The following is a 17,988-nucleotide window of genomic DNA, read 5'->3' as shown; positions in this document are numbered from 1 at the left end:
TTTGGTTTTTTTCTTTCTTTTTAATTTACTAGTGTCCAGACGCCTGCTTATATTTAATAAAAACCAAAGAAGTTGCTATATTCACTGGGTATGATTTACTAAAGGTGCTCCGCTGACCTACATGGCAGGGATGATGACATCCTAACTGTAACTCAGACCTAAAAGCAGCTCTGTGTGGGCACGCACACCACACGTACGTGTATAAATGGAGCCGCTGGCAAGGTTTTAACAACTTCGTGCCCTTTATATTCTCATACCTGCTACTAATATTTCTAGGTGCGTAGAAAATCTGAATTTCAAACAGTCCAACAAAAGGCAAAAACCAGACTGCCTTCAATTATTTGGTTGACATGTTAGCAGTGGCCTTTAAAAGAAGAAATGCAATTTTTATGTGCACGTTAAAGGGCACTGTCAACTTAAGTTGGATCCAGAAATCTTTAATACTAACAAAAACGAACGATTTTTTTAAAAACCCCAATAATAAACAAGTCTTGAAACATGAGTAATTCCCAGGCATTTCTGAAACAAAAACGTATAAACCTAAAGATCCCAATAAAAGGGAAGAGATTTCACTGTTTGAATGAAAACACTGAAAAGAAAGAAGGGGTTATTACATTTTTCATTGATTCAGGATATTCTAAATCAACAGGTAAATACAGATTTTTAAATACAATATTCTGTAAAAGCAGGTTTAAAAAAGTCTGTTTGTGAAATATCCAATATAATTGAAAATTATCTAGAAAGAATATTTGGAGTTTGTTCCCCCCCCCATGCATTTTATCATAGGCATTTGACAGGATTTTCTTCTAGCTAGGATCAGTGGCTGCTTCCCAGTTGCATGGATTTTTCTCACCCCGCATGAAAAATTAAAAGCTTTAAAAAGAGTTTAAAAAGTTAAGATGATTATAAAACTACAAAAACTGGTAAGGAAACAAAGTCAGTGCTAATAATATAAAAGATTTTCTAAAAAAAACCCAGTTGGCTGAGTTTCAAGTTGGCAGCATCCTTTTAATCCTTTCCTACCAAGAATCTGATTCTTGCTTGCAAATTGTCTCTCACCAGAAATGGATGTATTAATTTTTAATTCCCAGAAATTGAAATGTGAGCCTTAATCTAGATACTCAGGTTTACTCAGTCAACTTTTGAACAGTAAAAAAATCAAAGCAACCCTCTCAGAGAGTTTTATTTTCTAAACAATCAAAAAGCTCCAGAACGCTCCAAGATCCACAAATATAGTTAAGTCACTTCTACAAATAAGGTTCGGTTTATAAGAATTTGTCATTTAAAGTAGACTAAGGGACTTCAGTTATGAAACTGCCTTACAAAACATCAGTAAATTAAATGACCACATTTGGAAGATTTACAAGGTCTTGCACCAAGAGGTTAAATGCGCTACTAATACCAGTGCAGCATGTATTCCTTCAGTGAAATACAGTGCAATTATGTGCAAAAGTACGTTAAAACGTATACTCTAAACAAAGTCAACTACGGAGAGCTAAGACTTCAAGATATGTAGTCTGCGTGGCCTTTAAAAAACTTTGAGAAAGAGATTATATTAGAAATAACTTTCCTAAAAACATTATTTTTGATTCTTCATTAAGCACCATATGAGTATTTTAAAACAGCTACATCATTTTCTCAAAGCTTGTCGAGGCTGGATCTACAATGGAAGATTTCAGGAAAAACATCCAAAAACTAAGTGGAAAGCACAGCAAACAGATTTACATGAACATCTGGTCACAAGAATGTGGGTAAACTACATCCTCTTCTAAATACAAAGGCTGAAGGACTCCACTGAAAACAGAGCAGCACAATATGACAGATCAACAGGAAACATCGATTTTGGTGGTGACTTTCAATCTGGAATGTGAACGGCATAACCCCCCCCCCCAACCCCTTTACCCAGTGCGACACAAACCTTAACACAGCTCCATTCTCTATGCACAAGACACACAAGAACAATCTCTAAGACCAAAGAAAGCAGGTTGAAGTAAAAGCGCTGAAGGTCTCTGCAGTCATTCCTGCAGCTCTTACTACACACAGACTTTCGCAAGAGGTTAATTTTCCCTACTCTGAATGTCTTCACAGTTTCAGAGTTACCCACCCCACACCTCAGCACAGCTCCGCCGTGTGAGAAGCCAAAATCTGACAGTTTAATTGTGGTGCACTAGCCAGAACCATGCTCAGCTGATACTCCATATCTAGCGGCTTCTACCAATATTTACAATGAGGTGGCATCTTCATGCTAGAGCGACCAGAAATTGGGGTGCCTGGTCACTAAATATCATTTTGGATCCCTATTTACATTCCTACCCCACTTTCATTAGCGAGTTAGTCTCCCAACAAACACGGATAATCTGCGACTCTTTTTCAGGTGTTCTCACATGCAGAAGTCTGTCCTTTATCAGATAAGCAGATACCAAAAAAATACCCTCTGGTGTTGGATGGACTCAACAAAAATAAGAGTAGTAGTCCAAAAGACTAGCCCTGGTAGGCTGGAGGTTGCATTTTCAAATGTGCTGGCAAGATTTACTAGCCCAGTTTTGCTCAGATTTTCAAAAGTGCTAAGGACCCAAAACCACAGCAGGATTTTCAGAGGAGCTCAGCTCCAAATCTGGCATCTGCATGAGCTGTCTCTTTGATGGTCTTAATTTAGAGGACTAAAATAGGGGCTGTAAAGCCCTGAATTTTTTAAAGACCTTGTCCCAGTGAGATTTTTCTGTGATGATGTCTATCACTATGGTACTGCTCAGCTATTACAAACTCAAATTTACAGATGACCTGGAATAGGGCCTACTGAAAGCTTATGCAACTTAAGTTACAGAAAATAAACGTTACATGTGACGCCAGTATCTTCTCGCAAAGGTGGCACTCGTCAGGAACTTACACCAGAGAGACATTTCAGAACAAGTCTTTTTACCTTCTGCTGTTTTCAGGAACCACTAGTGGAGTGACTTGTTTAAAAAGAAGCTTGTTTCTTCTTTCCTCATCCTATGTGATCTGGGAATGAATTCTTAACTGCATTTGTGACATCAGAATCACCTCTCACAAGTAAATTGCAACATCACTACAGGATTACTGTTTCACTGGAGGATGAAGCAGATGGAGGAACCGAATTGTTCTTTTTCGGTATGTAAAATAAAAGCACAAGGTATGCAAAAAAACCCCAACTGGTTAAATCGGAGGGCTCTTTTGCTTTTTAGGTTCCATCTAAATGTTTGCCAAGTGTTAAGTCTACACTACAAGGCTCAAGAAGCACTGTCTTGTGAGGTGGGAGGAACTGCTCATTGTCAGCCATGTCTGCCTACAGGCTTCTGATCCAGCACTTACTCCAGCTAGAAAGACTCATTACAATTTGCCTTTTCATGAAACACTTATGAACAACATAGTAAAGAAGCATTAACAGTCTTATTTCACAGTATATTTCAGTTTTGTCTCTTCGTTAGGAAACAGTAGGTTACCCATAAGCAAACAGGCTTTCTGTTGGCGGTGTGTTTTCTTCTAAAGCTTCCCAGCTTGATTTTTGATAGCTTCTATCAACTTGCTACTGGAAAGGTAAAAAAATCTCACCTCCTTTGAAAGCCAACCTTTATCTATCCCAGCAAAGAAACATGAGGTCCACACTGAAGCTTAACCCCCCCCCCCCCCCCCCCAAAACAAAACAGTACTTGAATAAATTCACACAACAACATAAACCATGAGAAGGATCACCAAAGACTAAAAGAAAATATAGCAAAAGAAAAAGGAATTGCATACAAAGAGGCTAGTAAAAATTTCTGAGATCTCCTAACCAATTGCTTCAAAAAGGGTATTCAGAGCTGTTTTATATGCATAGCTCAGATATTTATATTTAACTGCTCCTTGGCTACATCAGCTGTGAATCTGGCTATTTAATCTACCAGAATCAGAATTCCCAAGTAACCTGATTGACAGCTTTTAACTGCTACTGTAAAAAGCTGAAGAAAATGGGGCAGTTCGCTTAGTCTAAACTGAGAGACCAGGACACTAAACACCCTAATGTGTGCTTAATATTTCTTAAGCCAAGACTACTAATGTCTACATGACATTAAAGACACATCTGAAGATCTGTAGTCTGAGCTCTTGAGAGAGGAAGATGCAGTAAAAACAAGTCAGAAAGAGAAGCTGGTTCTCTAAATACCTGCAATTAAGGACACATGAAATATATTTATTCTTACTGTCTGTGCTTCCAGTAGCAGCATATTTTTGCTATCCTGATTTGTCTGCCCTGGAGGGTCAAATCCAGTCTAAGCAAACACTTAAGGTTTACAATTTAGATAATACTGTCCTAATACAGAAGGATCACAACTTAGTTTAGAAAAGTCCAAGGTAACAGATGAAAACTACATTTCTTTTAATGTAATCTTCAGAGAGAAGACGGTACCCCTATCAGATCAGGGATTAAGGACCACGACAGCATTATTTGCAGAAACCTGTTATCAAAACAACACAGAGATGTTCCACCTGCAAAATCAAAACTAGGAGGCAGAGACACCACTGGAAATTGCTCAAGTACAACCTCTGTGAACCCCAGACAGAAGATTCTTCACAGATTTCTGGTGCACAGCACTGAGAAGTATTAAAAATTCCAATTCTCCCCACTCTTCCAGTAAAAAATGGAATAATAAAAACCAGCACAGTCTCACTAATAGGGCAAATAAGCAGTTTTCTGTTGCAGGCTGTCAGGGAGACACTTTGAATGCTCCCACTCTCCTCTCACTGCTACATAAGTGTTTCTCGGTCTGATAAGCTCCTGTGGATTTCCTGCTTGTCATCACCATCAGCATCATCATCATCAGCTGGATCATTCTCCTCTCCAGACTCCACGTAGATGGGCCAATCGTTATCGGCATCACCCTTCTCCTGGCCTTCTGACGAAGGTTCCATTAGGCTGAGGTTAATGGGCATCGAGTCCTCGTGGGTAGTGGTCACGCAGGTGCAGCTGTCGCACAAGCCAAAGCGTCGTAATCCTTGAGACAGGCTACTTGTGAATGTTCTCCTGCAACCTTTACAGATAATTGGCTTGTTTGATCGATGCACCTGAAGTTAAAAATAAAACACTGTGGTAAAAAAAGGCAATCCGCCTTCTTGCCTTAGCTCCTTCTGGGGGTGCTGGTTTGCATATATTCCCAGAACAGAAAAACATCTACGCTTAAGCTAAAGGGCAGATGATCCCATCACATTTCCAGCAACAAAAATTTGGGGCTACATAAGCAAATATCAGCAGGTTAAACTTACTATTAGAAAAGTTTATCTCACATCGGCAACAATCATTTCGTCCAACATTTTGGGAAACACGATCGAGAAACGCCAAAAACTTTAAAATTTCCTGATAATCTTGCAAACTTACACTTAAAGCGTGACTCCGAAGGTGTTCCTGCCGAGTGAAACGTTTCCCACACGTCTCACAGGGGTAAGGTCTCTCACCTGTGTGAGAGCGAATGTGCCGTTTTAGAATTCCTTTCTGTTTAGCCGTGTAGGGACAGAACGGACATTTGTGAAGCTTGATTGGCACAACTAATACATCACCTTTTGGAAGAAAAACACAATGCATTAGATCAGGCAGTTCACCAACGTTAGCTAGGTGGGCTTCTTGTCCTCTGAGCTGCAAATCTGAGTCAAGATAGTTGGACCTTCCCCTCTCTTTGTATTTGGCTTACCTGGAATTTCTGTAGGTTGTGCAATTTCAGAAGACACTCGTGCAGCTGCAGATATCAAGTCCCTTGATGATCAGCCTGCCTATACTTATATAGCTGATACTCTAAGGGAGATGGCTCACAACAGAAAAACAAATTAATTTTATTTTAAGAAGCTATTTAATTAAATGACAAAAATTTGCTTTTAGTGCAGTGGGGTCTCTGCACGATCTCAGCCATAGAAAGTCTCTGTTTTTTTTTTTTTTTTTTAAAGATCCCATTAGCGTTAAACAGCATTAGAAACTAAACCAAATTACAGGTAGAAGTAGCGCAATGTTTCCCAAAGTTTTACAAAGTGCATAAATTTAGATGTAGGGAACCCATCTAAAGATATAAATGCTTGTTTCCACTGCCGTTCACTTTACCCTTCCTATTGGTTATAACAAGATGAAGGAGTCCAATACATTTGCTGCTGCTATTTTACTTTTCCTAAAAATCAAACTATACGCACACAAGTAATACGTAACTTATGAAGTCAGATGCAAAAAGAAAAAATTAAGTTTTACATAAACATTTTACATAAACATGGGTATTGCCAAGTTTTTCAGTGTCAGCCCAGATATGAGCTTCCTTTCCCACATAAAGGTTGAGATACTACACTAAAAGATTAGTTTTCCCTGTTTCGGGTATTGATTCAGAAAAGCGTTTGCATATCAAGCCTTGAGCTCTTTAACAGTTAACCCGAAGTAGGTGGGGCTGTAAACATTCCTTGTGCCAAGGTCTGTCTAACCCAGTCTCAAAACCAGGAGCGTCTAACTATTAACGTGTGAGTGAAATTCATCTCGCCCAATTTCAGACCTTCACAAGGTGTTGCTAATCCTGCTGGGCAATTAGAGCTGTTTAAAAAAAAAAAAAAAGCAGTTCTTAGACCTGCCTTGCTTCCAGGCTCTCTAGAGGTGCCTGTTTACTCTCCATCAGCTGTGAAAGGGACCAGGATGACTGGTAACAGATGTGGACACTTGAAAGTAAGTGGCACTTATCTGTCAGCCTGAATGCATGAGAGAACCATTCTTTTATCAGGACTTTGTATTTCTCATTCCTGGTGTCTTGGGAAAATAATACTTCTATTCTACTAAATGCTTACGATGTTCAATTTTAGCAGAGAAGCATAATTGAATGCAAGGTTTGGGTTTTTTTCCCCCGCTCCTATTTAAAGCACATCTACCTTTAACATTCCTAATACATTGTCATAACACTCGATGTTCTCTATCAAATTCCAGGAGCATTTCTCTTTTAATGATTCATTAACAGTCTGAAGATGTTAAGAGGGAAAAAAGTAAGCAAAGTTTGTGTGTTAGATGGTCTTGCCTTGCTACACGTCAACCACGTGCTGGTGATGGCACTCTGTTCTGGTAACTACAGTCCTCTGGTGACTGTAGGGCTGGATTTGTGATTTTATCCGATTCCTTATTTTAAAGCAGTGAGAGAATATATTGGGTTTATTGGCTTTAAGATCACACATGCCTGCTTGAGCTGGAAATGACATGAATGTAAGCCTGCTATCTAGAGTAGAATATTCAGTGAAAGATTTCCTGTCTGCTGCCCACACCATTATTATATTTGTCACATCCTGAACGACGATGGCACTTGCAGCATTTGTCACAGCCGCCTCCTGTCTTCCTTAAGGCAGTCTGGGCGAGGCAAGCTGTGCACCAATGTGACTGAAAGCAGAAAAAATGCCCAAATCCTTACTGTCCACTTCAGGAGAAAGGCACACGGACATGACCTTCTTCTCCAGGTCCCTGACACTGCTGCTAGGACTTATTCCTGCCAGCGTGAGACATCCCAACAGGCCTGGGCTTGGGAAAGCAGGTGACCAGCAGCTGAAAAGCGAGTCTGCCTCTAGAGGTAAAAGTTAAGTCTTGTCTTTGTGCAACACCACAGAGTGTAAAGCTTTCAGTGCCCTTGAAAGAATTTCTAGGTATCTCTCAGTATTGAATAGAACTGATTTCTGCCCTTTTAAAGTTCAAAGTAAGTAACAGCAAACAGACTGTCATCCAGCAATTGATGTGCTGTCAGGAGCTTCAGTGGAATAAGCTACTTCTGCTCTGTCAGGTTCTACAGCAGATCCCTCTTGTGGCAGCTCAACTGATCTTTCCGATTGCTCCTTATAACACTAACATTACAAGAGGAAGATTCTTTTTAAAAATTCGCCTGCCATTCAACAAGGTCCCCAGTGAGATTGTTTATTAAAGCAGGGTCACCAACACCAAGCTCCAGGATCTGTTTCAAAGAGACTCTAAAACTGTTAGAAATACTTACCTCCCAAATGCTGCACTGAATAAATGAGTACAGCTTTCTTTTGAAGTCCAGAACAATAGTTTATTTTGCTACGGCATAATATTCAGCAATATATTCCTGAACAAGAACGAGAGTAACAAAGGAAGTCGCACACTACGCACTTTCCTCCTCAATTATACAGACTACACCCCCCTGGAGTCCTCTCACCTGTGTCCTCACCATACCAGTCGCTGTGAATGTCCATCATGGAACTCATGGCTACCCCTGCATCCTCTGGCCTACCCTCAAAGCCCCGGACAAAGTGGTGAACCACATCATCCTTTCTCTGAGCTGAGCTGTTGCGCAACAGGGCCTCTAGGAATTGTTTCATGTGATAGTTATTGCAGGCCAGGTCCATCGCCTGCCCGCCGTGCAGCCCCTCTTCCATCTGCTCGAGGGACAACGGAGTGGGATACTGCGGCAGCCGTTCACCCACTTCTACCTCTACTTCATCCGAGTCAAACTCTACTTTGGGTTCCACCCCCTTGGGCAGCGAAGAATTAACGTCATCTGGAGAGTCGCTGCTTACAGGGTCCCTGACTACGAGCTCCAGGGGATGGCAGCTGCTGCATTCACCGCAGGGAGGATCTCTCTGGCAATCCGAAATCCTTTCCTTCTCCTGCAGGGAAGAGACAGAGGCAGAGCACTGGCTCTTGGAGCTGTACGAGGTGCCCTCTCTCGCAGAACTAGCGCTCCCGCTATCAGCCTGATAGAAAGCAGCTTCTCTCTCTATTTTCCTGCAAATATCTAACGACGACCTTATATATGTTTTGCAGAAGTTGACCACATCGGTCATCTGCAAATAGCTAGCTGCAGACATCACCTCGATAACATTTTCCCCACAGAGATCTAGCTTCCCGGAATAAAGGAAATCTAGGATGATGGAGAAGGCCTCCGAGGTGACAATGTCCAGAGAGGCGGTGCTGTGGCGGCCGCTGTCTTGGATGTAGTGAATCAGCAGGGCTCGGAAATAACCGCTGTTGGCGAACAAAATGTTTTTGTGCGCTTTGAAGATCCTCCCCTCCACGATAATGCTGCAGTCGCAGAAGAAGTCCCTCTTGCGCTGCTCGTTGAGCTCTCCCAAAAGCTTGGTGTAGTACGACTGCATCTCCATGGCTCCCGCCTCCGCTCGCTGCCGGAGTCAACGAGAAGGCACCGTCAGCACAGCTCCCGCGGGCCCTCCCGCCGGCCTCTCCCTCCCCACACCCGCGGGGCACTTCTGGAGACCCGGGGCCGGGAGCGGCCGCGCCACCTCCCCGCCGCCGCCACCGCGCACCCCCCGGGCCCGGCCCGCGCCGCCGCGGCTCCTCCCTCCCCTCACCGGGCGTCCCCCGGGCCGCGCCCCCGCCCTCAGCGCCGCTCACCCCCGCTGCCGGCCGGCCGCCCGCTCCCGCCGCGCCGCCGTGCCGCGGCCGCCCTCCCCGCAGGAGGAAGTGACGTCACGCCGAGTCCCGGCCGCGGGGCGGGGCCTACGGGGTGAGGGGTCGGTAAATATTGATGACGTCAGGCCGCCAAGATGGCGGAGGGGTGAGATGCGGAGGGCGGGGGGCGCAGCCGGGCCGGGGGGTGGCGGGGAGCGGGCCGGGCCTGGCCCAGCCCCGGGGCGGCGGCGGGAGCGGGCCAGGCCTCGGGGGGGCGGCGCGGTGGGGCCCGGGGAGCGGGCGGGGCCGGGGCCTGCCTGACGCGCGTGTCCCCCGGCAGGGAGGACGCGGGCTGGTGGCGGAGCTGGCTGCAGCAGAGCTACCAGGCCGTCAAGGAGAAGGTAAGAACCGGCGGGCCGGGCCGCGCTGCCCCGGGGGGCGGGGGGCTGGGGGAGCCCCGGGGCTGGCCGGTTCCCCGCGGGTGCTGCACCGCGCTCCCGGCGGGCTGCGGCGCCAGCTGGGCTTGTGGCCGCGACAGCGGCCTTGCCAACAAGGGCTGCGATGGCTTCCGAGCCTGGCCGTGGCGTGACTGCCCGAGGCCCGGTGAGGGCGTGCGGCTGGAGTGCGGCCCGGGACCCCCGGAAGGGGCCCGGTCGCTACGCGGAGAGGGAGTTATTTGTTATAAATACCCCAGTGCTGCGCTGGGATCTGACGGCTCAGGGGAGCAGCGTTGGGCTGCCGAGGTGAAAATCCCTCCCCGAGCAGGGAGGGCATGTGCTTGCAGCATTGCTTTTAGATGTGTAATTTCCTGCCTGTGGCAGCGTTGCTTATGTTAATCATACACAGAATGCAGAACAAGGCTTCTCCTAACCTGTCTTTTCCTATTCTTAGCTTAAAAAAGCCCACTGTAATGTATTTTGGGCATAGCAGTTTCCCATGGTTATTCTGGTTCTTATGGTCTTCCCCAGTACACGACTTGGGGTAAGGGTTAAAGGCTCTTGCACTTTAATCTTCAGTGTGCCAGGTGTTCCCAGGGTGACTGTGGCTTTGTTGGAGAGCACAAAGATTACACAACCTGTCTGTTGTCTTCTTATAGTCCACAGAAGCTTTGGAATTCATGAAACGGGACCTGGCTGAGTTCACTCAAGTAGTGCAGCATGACACAGCCTGCACTATTGCTGCTACGGCCAGCGTGGTCAAGGACAAGCTGGCAGTGAGTATAGGAGCGAGAGAGCTGGGATTTGTGTTCAGAAAGTAAAGTGGGGGGTGAATAGGATGTACCTGTCTCCGAGGACCCCATCCCCTGAACAAACCCCAACGTGTAACCATGAGCTTCAGGTTTCAGACTTTCTCCCTGAGGCGGGTTTGGTGCTGAGCACTGTGTGGGATTTCCTTGCTTGTAGTGGTGAGGAACCTCTGGAGATGAGTGGAGGTGGGTTCCTGTGCTTTGCCTCTCCCTGGGTGCCGTGTGGGTGGGACACTGGCAGTGTCACTGTCGTGTGACATCGGATCTCCACACGAGCTGTCAGCCTTAACCCCACACAGCTGCCGCTGTGACAGTCCAGCCCCAAACCAGCCAGTCCCTGAACCTGGCTGTGTCCTTCCCCGAAAAGCCTAGACTCAGTTCTTCACAAACCTATTACAAAGCCTGCCTGCCCCATTACCACCTGAGGCTAGTGCTGGCCACCACACCCTTCTCCTAGCCTAGCCCTGGCCACACAATCACCTCATTAGCTCTTTTTGTAGGCAGAGGCATCCTGCTTCCTTAAAGGAACCTATCCAGAAAAGACAGACTTGTCCTGCTGCTGCTGGCACTGTTACTTACCCTGTGCTGCTTTTTCTCTTCAAGAGGACGGAAGGTTCATCAGGTGCGACTGAAAAGGTGAGGAAAGGACTTTCTGACTTCCTGGGTGTCATCTCGGACACGTTTGCTCCCTCGCCGGATAAGACCATTGACTGCGATGTCATAACGCTGATGGCAACACCCACAGGTACCACAGAGCCCTATGACAGTGCCAAGGTGAGTGCCCCGTTCCCAGAGCTTCCCTCCGGGATGTGGGGTCCCGAGCCCTGTCCTCTGGGGGCTCTGCTGCTGCTGTCCCTCCACTGACAGCTCTGCCCTGTGCGTTTTCTCCTCCAGGCTCGCCTCTACAGCCTCCAGTCAGACCCAGCCACCTACTGCAATGAGCCTGATGGTACGGGGGGGACTTGGTGGTGCTGCTGAGCCAAGCTGGCCCTTGCGTGGGGTCTGTGGGCTGTCCTGAATTGCCCAGAGCCTTTTGCCAGCAGGCCTGCTGGCTTCCCTGTAGATGGGGTCACCGTTTGTGGAGAGCAGATCAGTCTGTTGCCTCGGGGACTGGCTTAGACTGAGAGTTTGCTGGGCCAGTTCAAACCGCCGCTGCAGCTGGTGCTACATGGCCTTGTGCTGGCAGAGGACCTATGATGTGGGGTGGGCTCAGAGACCCACCTCTCCCTCCTCCTTTGCCCCTTGCTCACCCCTGCTGGCCTGGTCTGTAGTATATTTTTGATTAAACTTCCTAAAACTATTCCTGCCCTGTTTGTGTCGAGGACTGTTATCTCTCTGCCTGTCCTGTACAGGTCCTGCTGAGCTCCTTGAGACCTGGCTCTCTCGGTTTAACCTAGAGGAGAAGAAAGGGGAGATTGCGGAGCTGCTGGCAACCAGCCCTTCCATCCGGGCTCTCTACACCAAAATGGTAAGGCCCTGCCTGGCTCCTGTAGTGGGCAACTTCTGACGTGGGGTATGGTGCAGGGAAGCCCTGAGCTGCTCAGGCCCTGCAGTTGGTGGTAGAAAGGACTGTGGTTGCGTGGTAAGCTGGCACAGGGATATTTGGCAGTGTATTTTATTATTCTTCCCTGCTTGCTTGCCACTGGCCAGGAACAGAAGTTCCTCTGTGGCTACCTGATGTGTGAGCATCTGCCAGTGGATACCTGAGGCTTGGTCGCAAGTCTGTGCACCTGAAAGTGCAGGTTATGAGGGGAACAAGGCAGCAACCGCAGCCCTCCTTCTGACGTGACTCATCGCGTTTCCCCTGTCGCTCCCAGGTCCCAGTGGCTGTTTCTCATTCTGAATTCTGGCAGCGCTACTTCTATAAAGTGCATCGCCTGGAGCAGGTAGGTCAGGAGGTGGGTGTCTCCCCCAGTGGGTGGGCACTCCAGCCAAGGAGCTCGCTAACGCACACCAAAGAGGCAGAAGATACTTTTCTTGGAAAAGCAGGGATCTGGGCTGCCTTGTCTGTGTCCTTGTCACTGACGCTGAAATGCTGGGGGGAAAAAAGGGATTGGGGACGTGAGTGGTGACTGACGCTGAATTCCCTGTAGGATGAAGCCCGGAGGGAGGCTCTGAAGCAGCGAGCGGAGCAGAGCATTCACCAGGAGGAGCCAGGCTGGGAGGAGGATGAAGGTGGGTCCAATGGTTGGGGATCTGCGGGAGGGCTGGTGCAGACCTCGGCAGGTCTCGGTTAGAGAGGGTGGTGCCTCCTCCTCCTCGCTCCCACAGATTGAGCTCCCAGCCCAGCTGCAGCCAACCCCTGCTGCACTGTCAGCTGCTGCTGCGCTTGCTGAAACATCTCTCGCTTCTCTTCTGCCTTCCTACAGAGGAGTTCTTGGGGATGTCACCCCTGCCTTGTGCAAACGTGAAATTTCCAGAAGCAGCAGAGAAAGAATCTGCCCCCGCAGCCCTGGAGGGAAGCTACCCCACTGTTCACAAGGGACCCTCAGAGGAAAGCTGGGCTGTCCTCCCCCCGGAGCCGGCCCCAGCAGAGGGGAGCCCCTCTGAGAGCAGTGAGAGCATCTCCCTTGTGACTCAGATTGCAAACCCTGCCTCTGTGCCTGCTGCGCAGCTACAGACTGGAGCACAACCAGCTGGGACCGGAGACCTCTCCCAGAGGCTGCTGGAGGCCACCTCGGAAGAGCAGAGCTCCCTGCCAAAGCCCCCAGAACCTGGTCACCTTTCTGCACCTGCCTGCAAGTCTGCAGCATCCTCAGAGCAACCGGCTGTTACAGAGCTCAAAGAGGTGGAGAGCAAAGCCCAGGGCAGGACAGAGACTCTGAAAGAGGAAGGACCAACAGATCTACGAGTCTTCGAGCTGAACTCGGATAGTGGGAAATCCACTCCCTCCAACAATGGCAAGAAAGGTGCGTATATAGTGCCAGCACAGGGCCTGGAAACCTTCTGCTGGGGGTGGCAGCTTTTGGGGCAAGGGCTCTGATTTTATGATGATGGGGAGGAGAAAAGACGTTTTACCAAAATCACCCATGAACGTTAGATCCAAAGATTGCCTAATGGGCAAAACTAAAGTGGAAGCAAATCTTTATGCTATTGGGCAGGGTCAAGCGGGTCACATCAGATGGTGACAGTCTGCTCTCAGCAGGTGGCTGGGCCGGTGCTGCAGCTGGCTCTGGCCTGAGCCCTCTCCTGAGCCCCCTCCCTGTGCTCCCTCAGGAGAACGGAGGGTGAGACTCCTCCAGGACCCTGTGACTAGGGAATGGCACAGCTCTGGCTGACGCTACTGGCAAGCCTTTCCTTGTAGGGGATTCTGCCTTCAGCAGAGCCTGCTGCAGGTCTCCCAGAGTAACGGTTATGTCGGTTATAGGATTATAAAGCCACTGGAAGTAGCCTGAGCTCCAGCAAGGTGACCAAGTATCATCAACTGGGTCTGGGAGCAGAGTGAAGTTAGACAAGAAGTCCGAAGTCTGATGGCTGCACAGAGCAGACCTTTGGTCCCTGGTCTGCTGGGTGCTGGGGCAAGGCTGTGGGCTGTGTAGGGAGTGTGGTGTTACCTTCCCTCTCCATGTCACCCCTAGTGCTGCTCCTCTGCCTCAGGAGATGGTTCCTTCTGTTGGGGCCTACGACAGTCCCCATATATAAGTCACTCCTGTTATTCCTTATCTGTTGTGTTTCGATGTGACTGAAATGTGACACACCCCAGTTCTCCCAGGCCAGAGGAGGACGTGTTTCAGTGTTCACCTCTCCCACTTGTTCTGAACCAGCCCTTTCTGCGAGGGAGGTGCAGTTCAGTCCATCCCCTCTGTTAGTGAGCTGACAGCCTGCTCCTGGGAATGGGGGAGGCTTTCTCTCCTCGGGCAGGCTGCCGTAGAGCTGAGCCTCCTGAATACCAGGGGCTTTGTGGGTCTGCTTGGCCAGCTGCGTGCTTTGGCCGCGGTGTCTGGCGAGCACGCGCGGCTCTGATGGCTCAGTCGCAGTGTTTGTGGTTACAGGCTCCAGCACGGATATCAGCGAGGACTGGGAAAAGGACTTTGATTTGGACATGACTGAAGAGGAGGTGCAGCTGGCGCTCTCGAAGGTGGAAGTGTCTGGGGAGGTGAGTTGAGGGGAGTTGCTCCCTCAAATTGTTCCCAGAAACAATCAGCAATGCCTTGGGGTGCTGCTGCTTGAGCTGTGCTGTTGGTGGGTGCAGTTATTGCAATTTGAGGGCAAATCCCTCTGTTGGAGCTCTGTGTCCAGCCCCAGTGCTGGAGCTAAGGCTGTGCTGCCCGCTGCAGCGGGACGGGGCTGCTGCTGGCCTGGAAGGGCAGCGCTGCAGCAGGCAGCTGCCTGCCTGGAGCCGCTCACAGGAGGCTTCTCGAAGGCGTGACTCGCTCTTTGAGGACATGGAGCTTGGGATCTCGCTGTGGGAGTCATGGGTGGTAGCTGGAGTGGAGAGTGGCTGCCTGGACGTGCTTAAAGAGGGATGAGTGTGCAAGTTCCCTGAGGGGAACAGAGCAAATCCCTGTTGTGAGGGTGTGGGAGCGTGAGGATACGTCAGGCTTTTGCTGACTCAGGTGCCCTGGTCAGGAGGATCTATTGACAAGTGGGTGTAGAGTTACAGAAACAAACTGAGGGATGTTTCTCTTGTTTGCAGTTGGAAGATGAAGAGTGGGAAGACTGGGAATAAAGCGACTGCTTCTAGTGTGTGTCACAGGCTCATTTCCACCATCGAATGTGAATTAAATCACGGACCGGCTGTTCCTTTGTGTGTAACTGTGCTGGGGATTGCAGTTCCAGGCTGGAGGAGTTTCATTCCTGCTAAATCCTGTGGGCAACTCGCGTGACCCCTTCAGACCTGGAGGAGGAGGAAGCAGGAATTCACTCGTACACTTAGCTGCTAGGAGCCCATCTTAGTAGGTCCTAGAGACTGGCCGAGCCAAAACTGACTGCCCCGAAAGCGTCAGGTAGGGGCAGATGCGATGCAGTGAGGGGTCCCCGGGGCGAGCTGGGCACTCGGACACCTGGCAGGATTGCTTGGTGCCACCAGACTGCCAGCTGGCTGATTGTTTGCTTGTGTGTGTGCGTGTGTAGTCTACAGTCCAGCAGTTCAGAGGCTCTTGGGTGCAAGTTCTGCCTCACTTGCTGCTCTGTGCTGCTGGCCAGGCTGTCCCTGGAGAAGGCCCTGTGCGGGGAGTGGCCGGGGGCTGGAGGTGCTGCAGTAGAAGCTCTTTCTGCTGTGCCACTCCTTGCTGCAAAGAAAAGGCAGTGGGCTTGTGGCTTTGACCCGATGCCTGGGCCGTGCTGGAAGGAGCCAAACTCCCTGCCAAACCCTGAGCTTCTGCCTGGCTTTTCATCTTGGAGGCTTCTTCTAATGGAAACTCCTGTTTCCTGCTGCAAGAGCAGCAGCTCCTCTAAGAGCCAAGGCCTGCTGCTCCCCCCTTTGCAGCCGCACTGCCTTCCTCTCCTGCGTTTTGTGTACTTCTAGTTAAATTCTCCAAGCAAAGGACCTGTGGCTTGCTCTTACTGAGCCCCTCGGGGCAGGCAGTGATTTGGGGTCATCCTGGGAGCAGAACCCCTCCCTTGTGGTGTCCAGTTCAGCCCTTGCAGAGCCCCAGTCTGGCCCACTGACCACTTTAACCTCCGCCTGGACACTGAGGCTCGGCCTTTCCCTCTCCCAGCCTGGGGGAAGGCAGAAGCACCGAGGTGCGGGTGGTACCTGTTGGCTGAGGCTGTGTCTGTCCGCTCCTCCGACTCCCCTCGTGTCCCGCGTGCCAGGCCTCACAGCCCCTGGGGTCACCGGCTTTGCTGCGCTCACTCGGGCTCCTTCACTTAAGCCCCCCAGGACTGCTTGCAATGCTTCCTTCGGACCCACGGCCTCTTTTGGGGGCAGTTCCCTTCTAATGTCCCGAGACGCTCCTCGGGGGATGTCGCTAATACGCAGTTCTGAAGGGACAGAGCCCTCGCTGCTGTCCCGGCCCTTCGGGTGGTGGTTTTGTATGTGCTACCTGTGTCCTCCTGCCCCTTCCAGGGGTGTTTGTTGGAGCTGTGGGTTTCCTTCTGGTTTGGGATAGCGTTAACCTAGGTGCACTTGGAAGAGTTGGGGTTTTGTTGTTTTGGGTTTTTTTTTTTTTCCCCTTTGAGGAGATTCTTGAAGGCAGCTGCCCACGTAGACGCATTGGTGGCAGCGGTAGCTTCAGGTGCTTACGCCAGAGCACGTTTGTCCTGTGAAACCCACGAGGACTGAGCTACAACTCTCCTCCCGCTCGGTGTGCGGGTGCAGCAACGTGCTGCGGCCTCACCCTGTCCTGGGCTCAAATTTAGCTGTAGCGGGAAAACCCGTTGTGGGTTGGTGACACTGTTGGGGGTGTCAGGGCGGGGGGTCGGGGCTGTGTTCCCTGGGGGTTTGATGGTGAGTCCTGGCTGGAGAGCTCTCATCTGTGTCACTTTTTCTTTTTTCTTCTTTAGTCAAATTAACCGTTTGGTTGTCTGTGCAATATTCTCTGTTCTGAACTATTCTGCATCTCCCTGAGCCTTTTCTAGCTGGGGTGAAAACCAGGAACAATTCTAACAGCTGGTAGTTTTGTAACGATGACTTTCTCCAAACCTTTTACAGACTTGCAGTTAACAGCAATTAAAGAAATTCTACAGAGTCGCTGCCTGTGTCGGGTGTCCTCATTTCCTTTGCCGGGGGGATGGGGGTGGCTCCCTCAGGAGGGTCTGTGCATCAGCTGCTTTAAATTCCCCTCTGCCCCTGCCTGCCTTGGGAGGTTCTTGAACTGGGGAGGGTACAACAGCCCCCGGGCCAGCACTGCGCCGGCCACAGCCAGCCGTGGAGTGTGGATCAGTGACAGATTTATAATAAAAAGACATTTTAGAGCATTCCTGTGCTCAAAAGCTGTGTGTGGTGTGTTGGGGTGTGGGGGGAGAGGGGACAGGGTTGGACAAGACACGAGGGTGCAAAGGGATGAGATGGGACATGAATGATGGGACACAAGGGCTGGGACATGGGGGGACAGAGTGTGAAGGGATGGGACACAAGTGGTGGGACAGGAGGGGACAGGGTGTGAGGGGATGGGACATGAATGATGGGACACGAAGGCTGGGACATGAGTAATGGGATGTGAGGGGATGGGACATGAGGGCCAGAAGGACGTGATTGCTGGGACACAAGTCACCGGACATGCAGGATGGGACAGGGTGTGAGGGGATGGGACAGGAGGGCCGGAAGGACACGATTGATGGGACACAAGTCATGGGACATGAGGGATGGGACAGGAGGGGACAGGGTGTGAGGGGGTGGGACATGAATGATGGGACATGAGTAATGGGATGTGAGGGGATGGGACATGAGGGCCAGAAGGACGTGACTGCTGGGACACAAGTCACGGGACATGCAGGATGGGAC

At 49.7% G+C, this 17,988-nt stretch overlaps 2 protein-coding genes across 3 annotated transcripts; one reads left to right on the top strand and one right to left on the bottom strand.

Annotated features, from left to right (window-relative positions):
* Positions 1-605: 605 nt before the first annotated feature.
* ZBTB8B (zinc finger and BTB domain containing 8B) lies at positions 606-9,410 on the bottom strand. Its single transcript, XM_074850765.1, has 4 exons — positions 9,359-9,410; positions 8,163-9,126; positions 5,369-5,547; positions 606-5,058 (listed from the first exon to the last, which is right to left on the bottom strand). The coding sequence occupies exons 2-4, from the start codon at positions 9,106-9,108 to the stop codon at positions 4,741-4,743; spliced, it is 1,443 nt and encodes a 480-aa protein (XP_074706866.1). The 5' UTR covers positions 9,109-9,126; positions 9,359-9,410; the 3' UTR covers positions 606-4,740.
* Positions 9,411-9,474: 64 nt separating this feature from the next.
* BSDC1 (BSD domain containing 1) lies at positions 9,475-17,235 on the top strand. 2 transcript variants are annotated; one of them, XM_074850760.1, is made up of 11 exons: positions 9,475-9,521; positions 9,696-9,756; positions 10,452-10,568; positions 11,205-11,375; positions 11,496-11,550; positions 11,954-12,069; positions 12,419-12,487; positions 12,695-12,776; positions 12,971-13,510; positions 14,594-14,697; positions 15,238-17,235. In XM_074850760.1, the coding sequence occupies exons 1-11, from the start codon at positions 9,511-9,513 to the stop codon at positions 15,268-15,270; spliced, it is 1,359 nt and encodes a 452-aa protein (XP_074706861.1). In that variant the 5' UTR covers positions 9,475-9,510; the 3' UTR covers positions 15,271-17,235. The 2 variants fall into 2 exon arrangements, with proteins under 2 accessions (XP_074706861.1, XP_074706862.1); XM_074850761.1 differs by lacking the exon at positions 9,696-9,756.
* Positions 17,236-17,988: the final 753 nt, after the last annotated feature.

This window comes from Strix aluco, chromosome 26 (assembly GCF_031877795.1).
Source record: "Strix aluco isolate bStrAlu1 chromosome 26, bStrAlu1.hap1, whole genome shotgun sequence".
NCBI classification, from domain to species: domain Eukaryota; kingdom Metazoa; phylum Chordata; class Aves; order Strigiformes; family Strigidae; genus Strix; species Strix aluco.
Note: the sequence above shows the minus strand (reverse complement) of the source record. Positions and strands in the feature narration are given on the sequence as shown.

What these genes read in the sequence shown, in the direction of transcription:
- ZBTB8B (XM_074850765.1), bottom strand. Translation starts at nt 9,108, where the DNA reads ATGGAGATGCAGTCGTACTACACCAAGCTTTTGGGAGAGCTCAACGAG. An exon ending in CTGGTATGGTGAGGACACAG is followed by an intron (nt 5,548 to 8,162) that starts GTGAGAGGACTC and finishes TTCTTCCAAAAG; the next exon opens with GTGATGTATTAGTTGTGCCA. An exon ending in TTCGGAGTCACGCTTTAAGT is followed by an intron (nt 5,059 to 5,368) that starts GTAAGTTTGCAA and finishes TTTTAACTTCAG; the next exon opens with GTGCATCGATCAAACAAGCC.
- BSDC1 (XM_074850760.1), top strand. An exon ending in CTACTGCAATGAGCCTGATG is followed by an intron (nt 11,551 to 11,953) that starts GTACGGGGGGGA and finishes TGTCCTGTACAG; the next exon opens with GTCCTGCTGAGCTCCTTGAG. An exon ending in AGGCTGGGAGGAGGATGAAG is followed by an intron (nt 12,777 to 12,970) that starts GTGGGTCCAATG and finishes GCCTTCCTACAG; the next exon opens with AGGAGTTCTTGGGGATGTCA.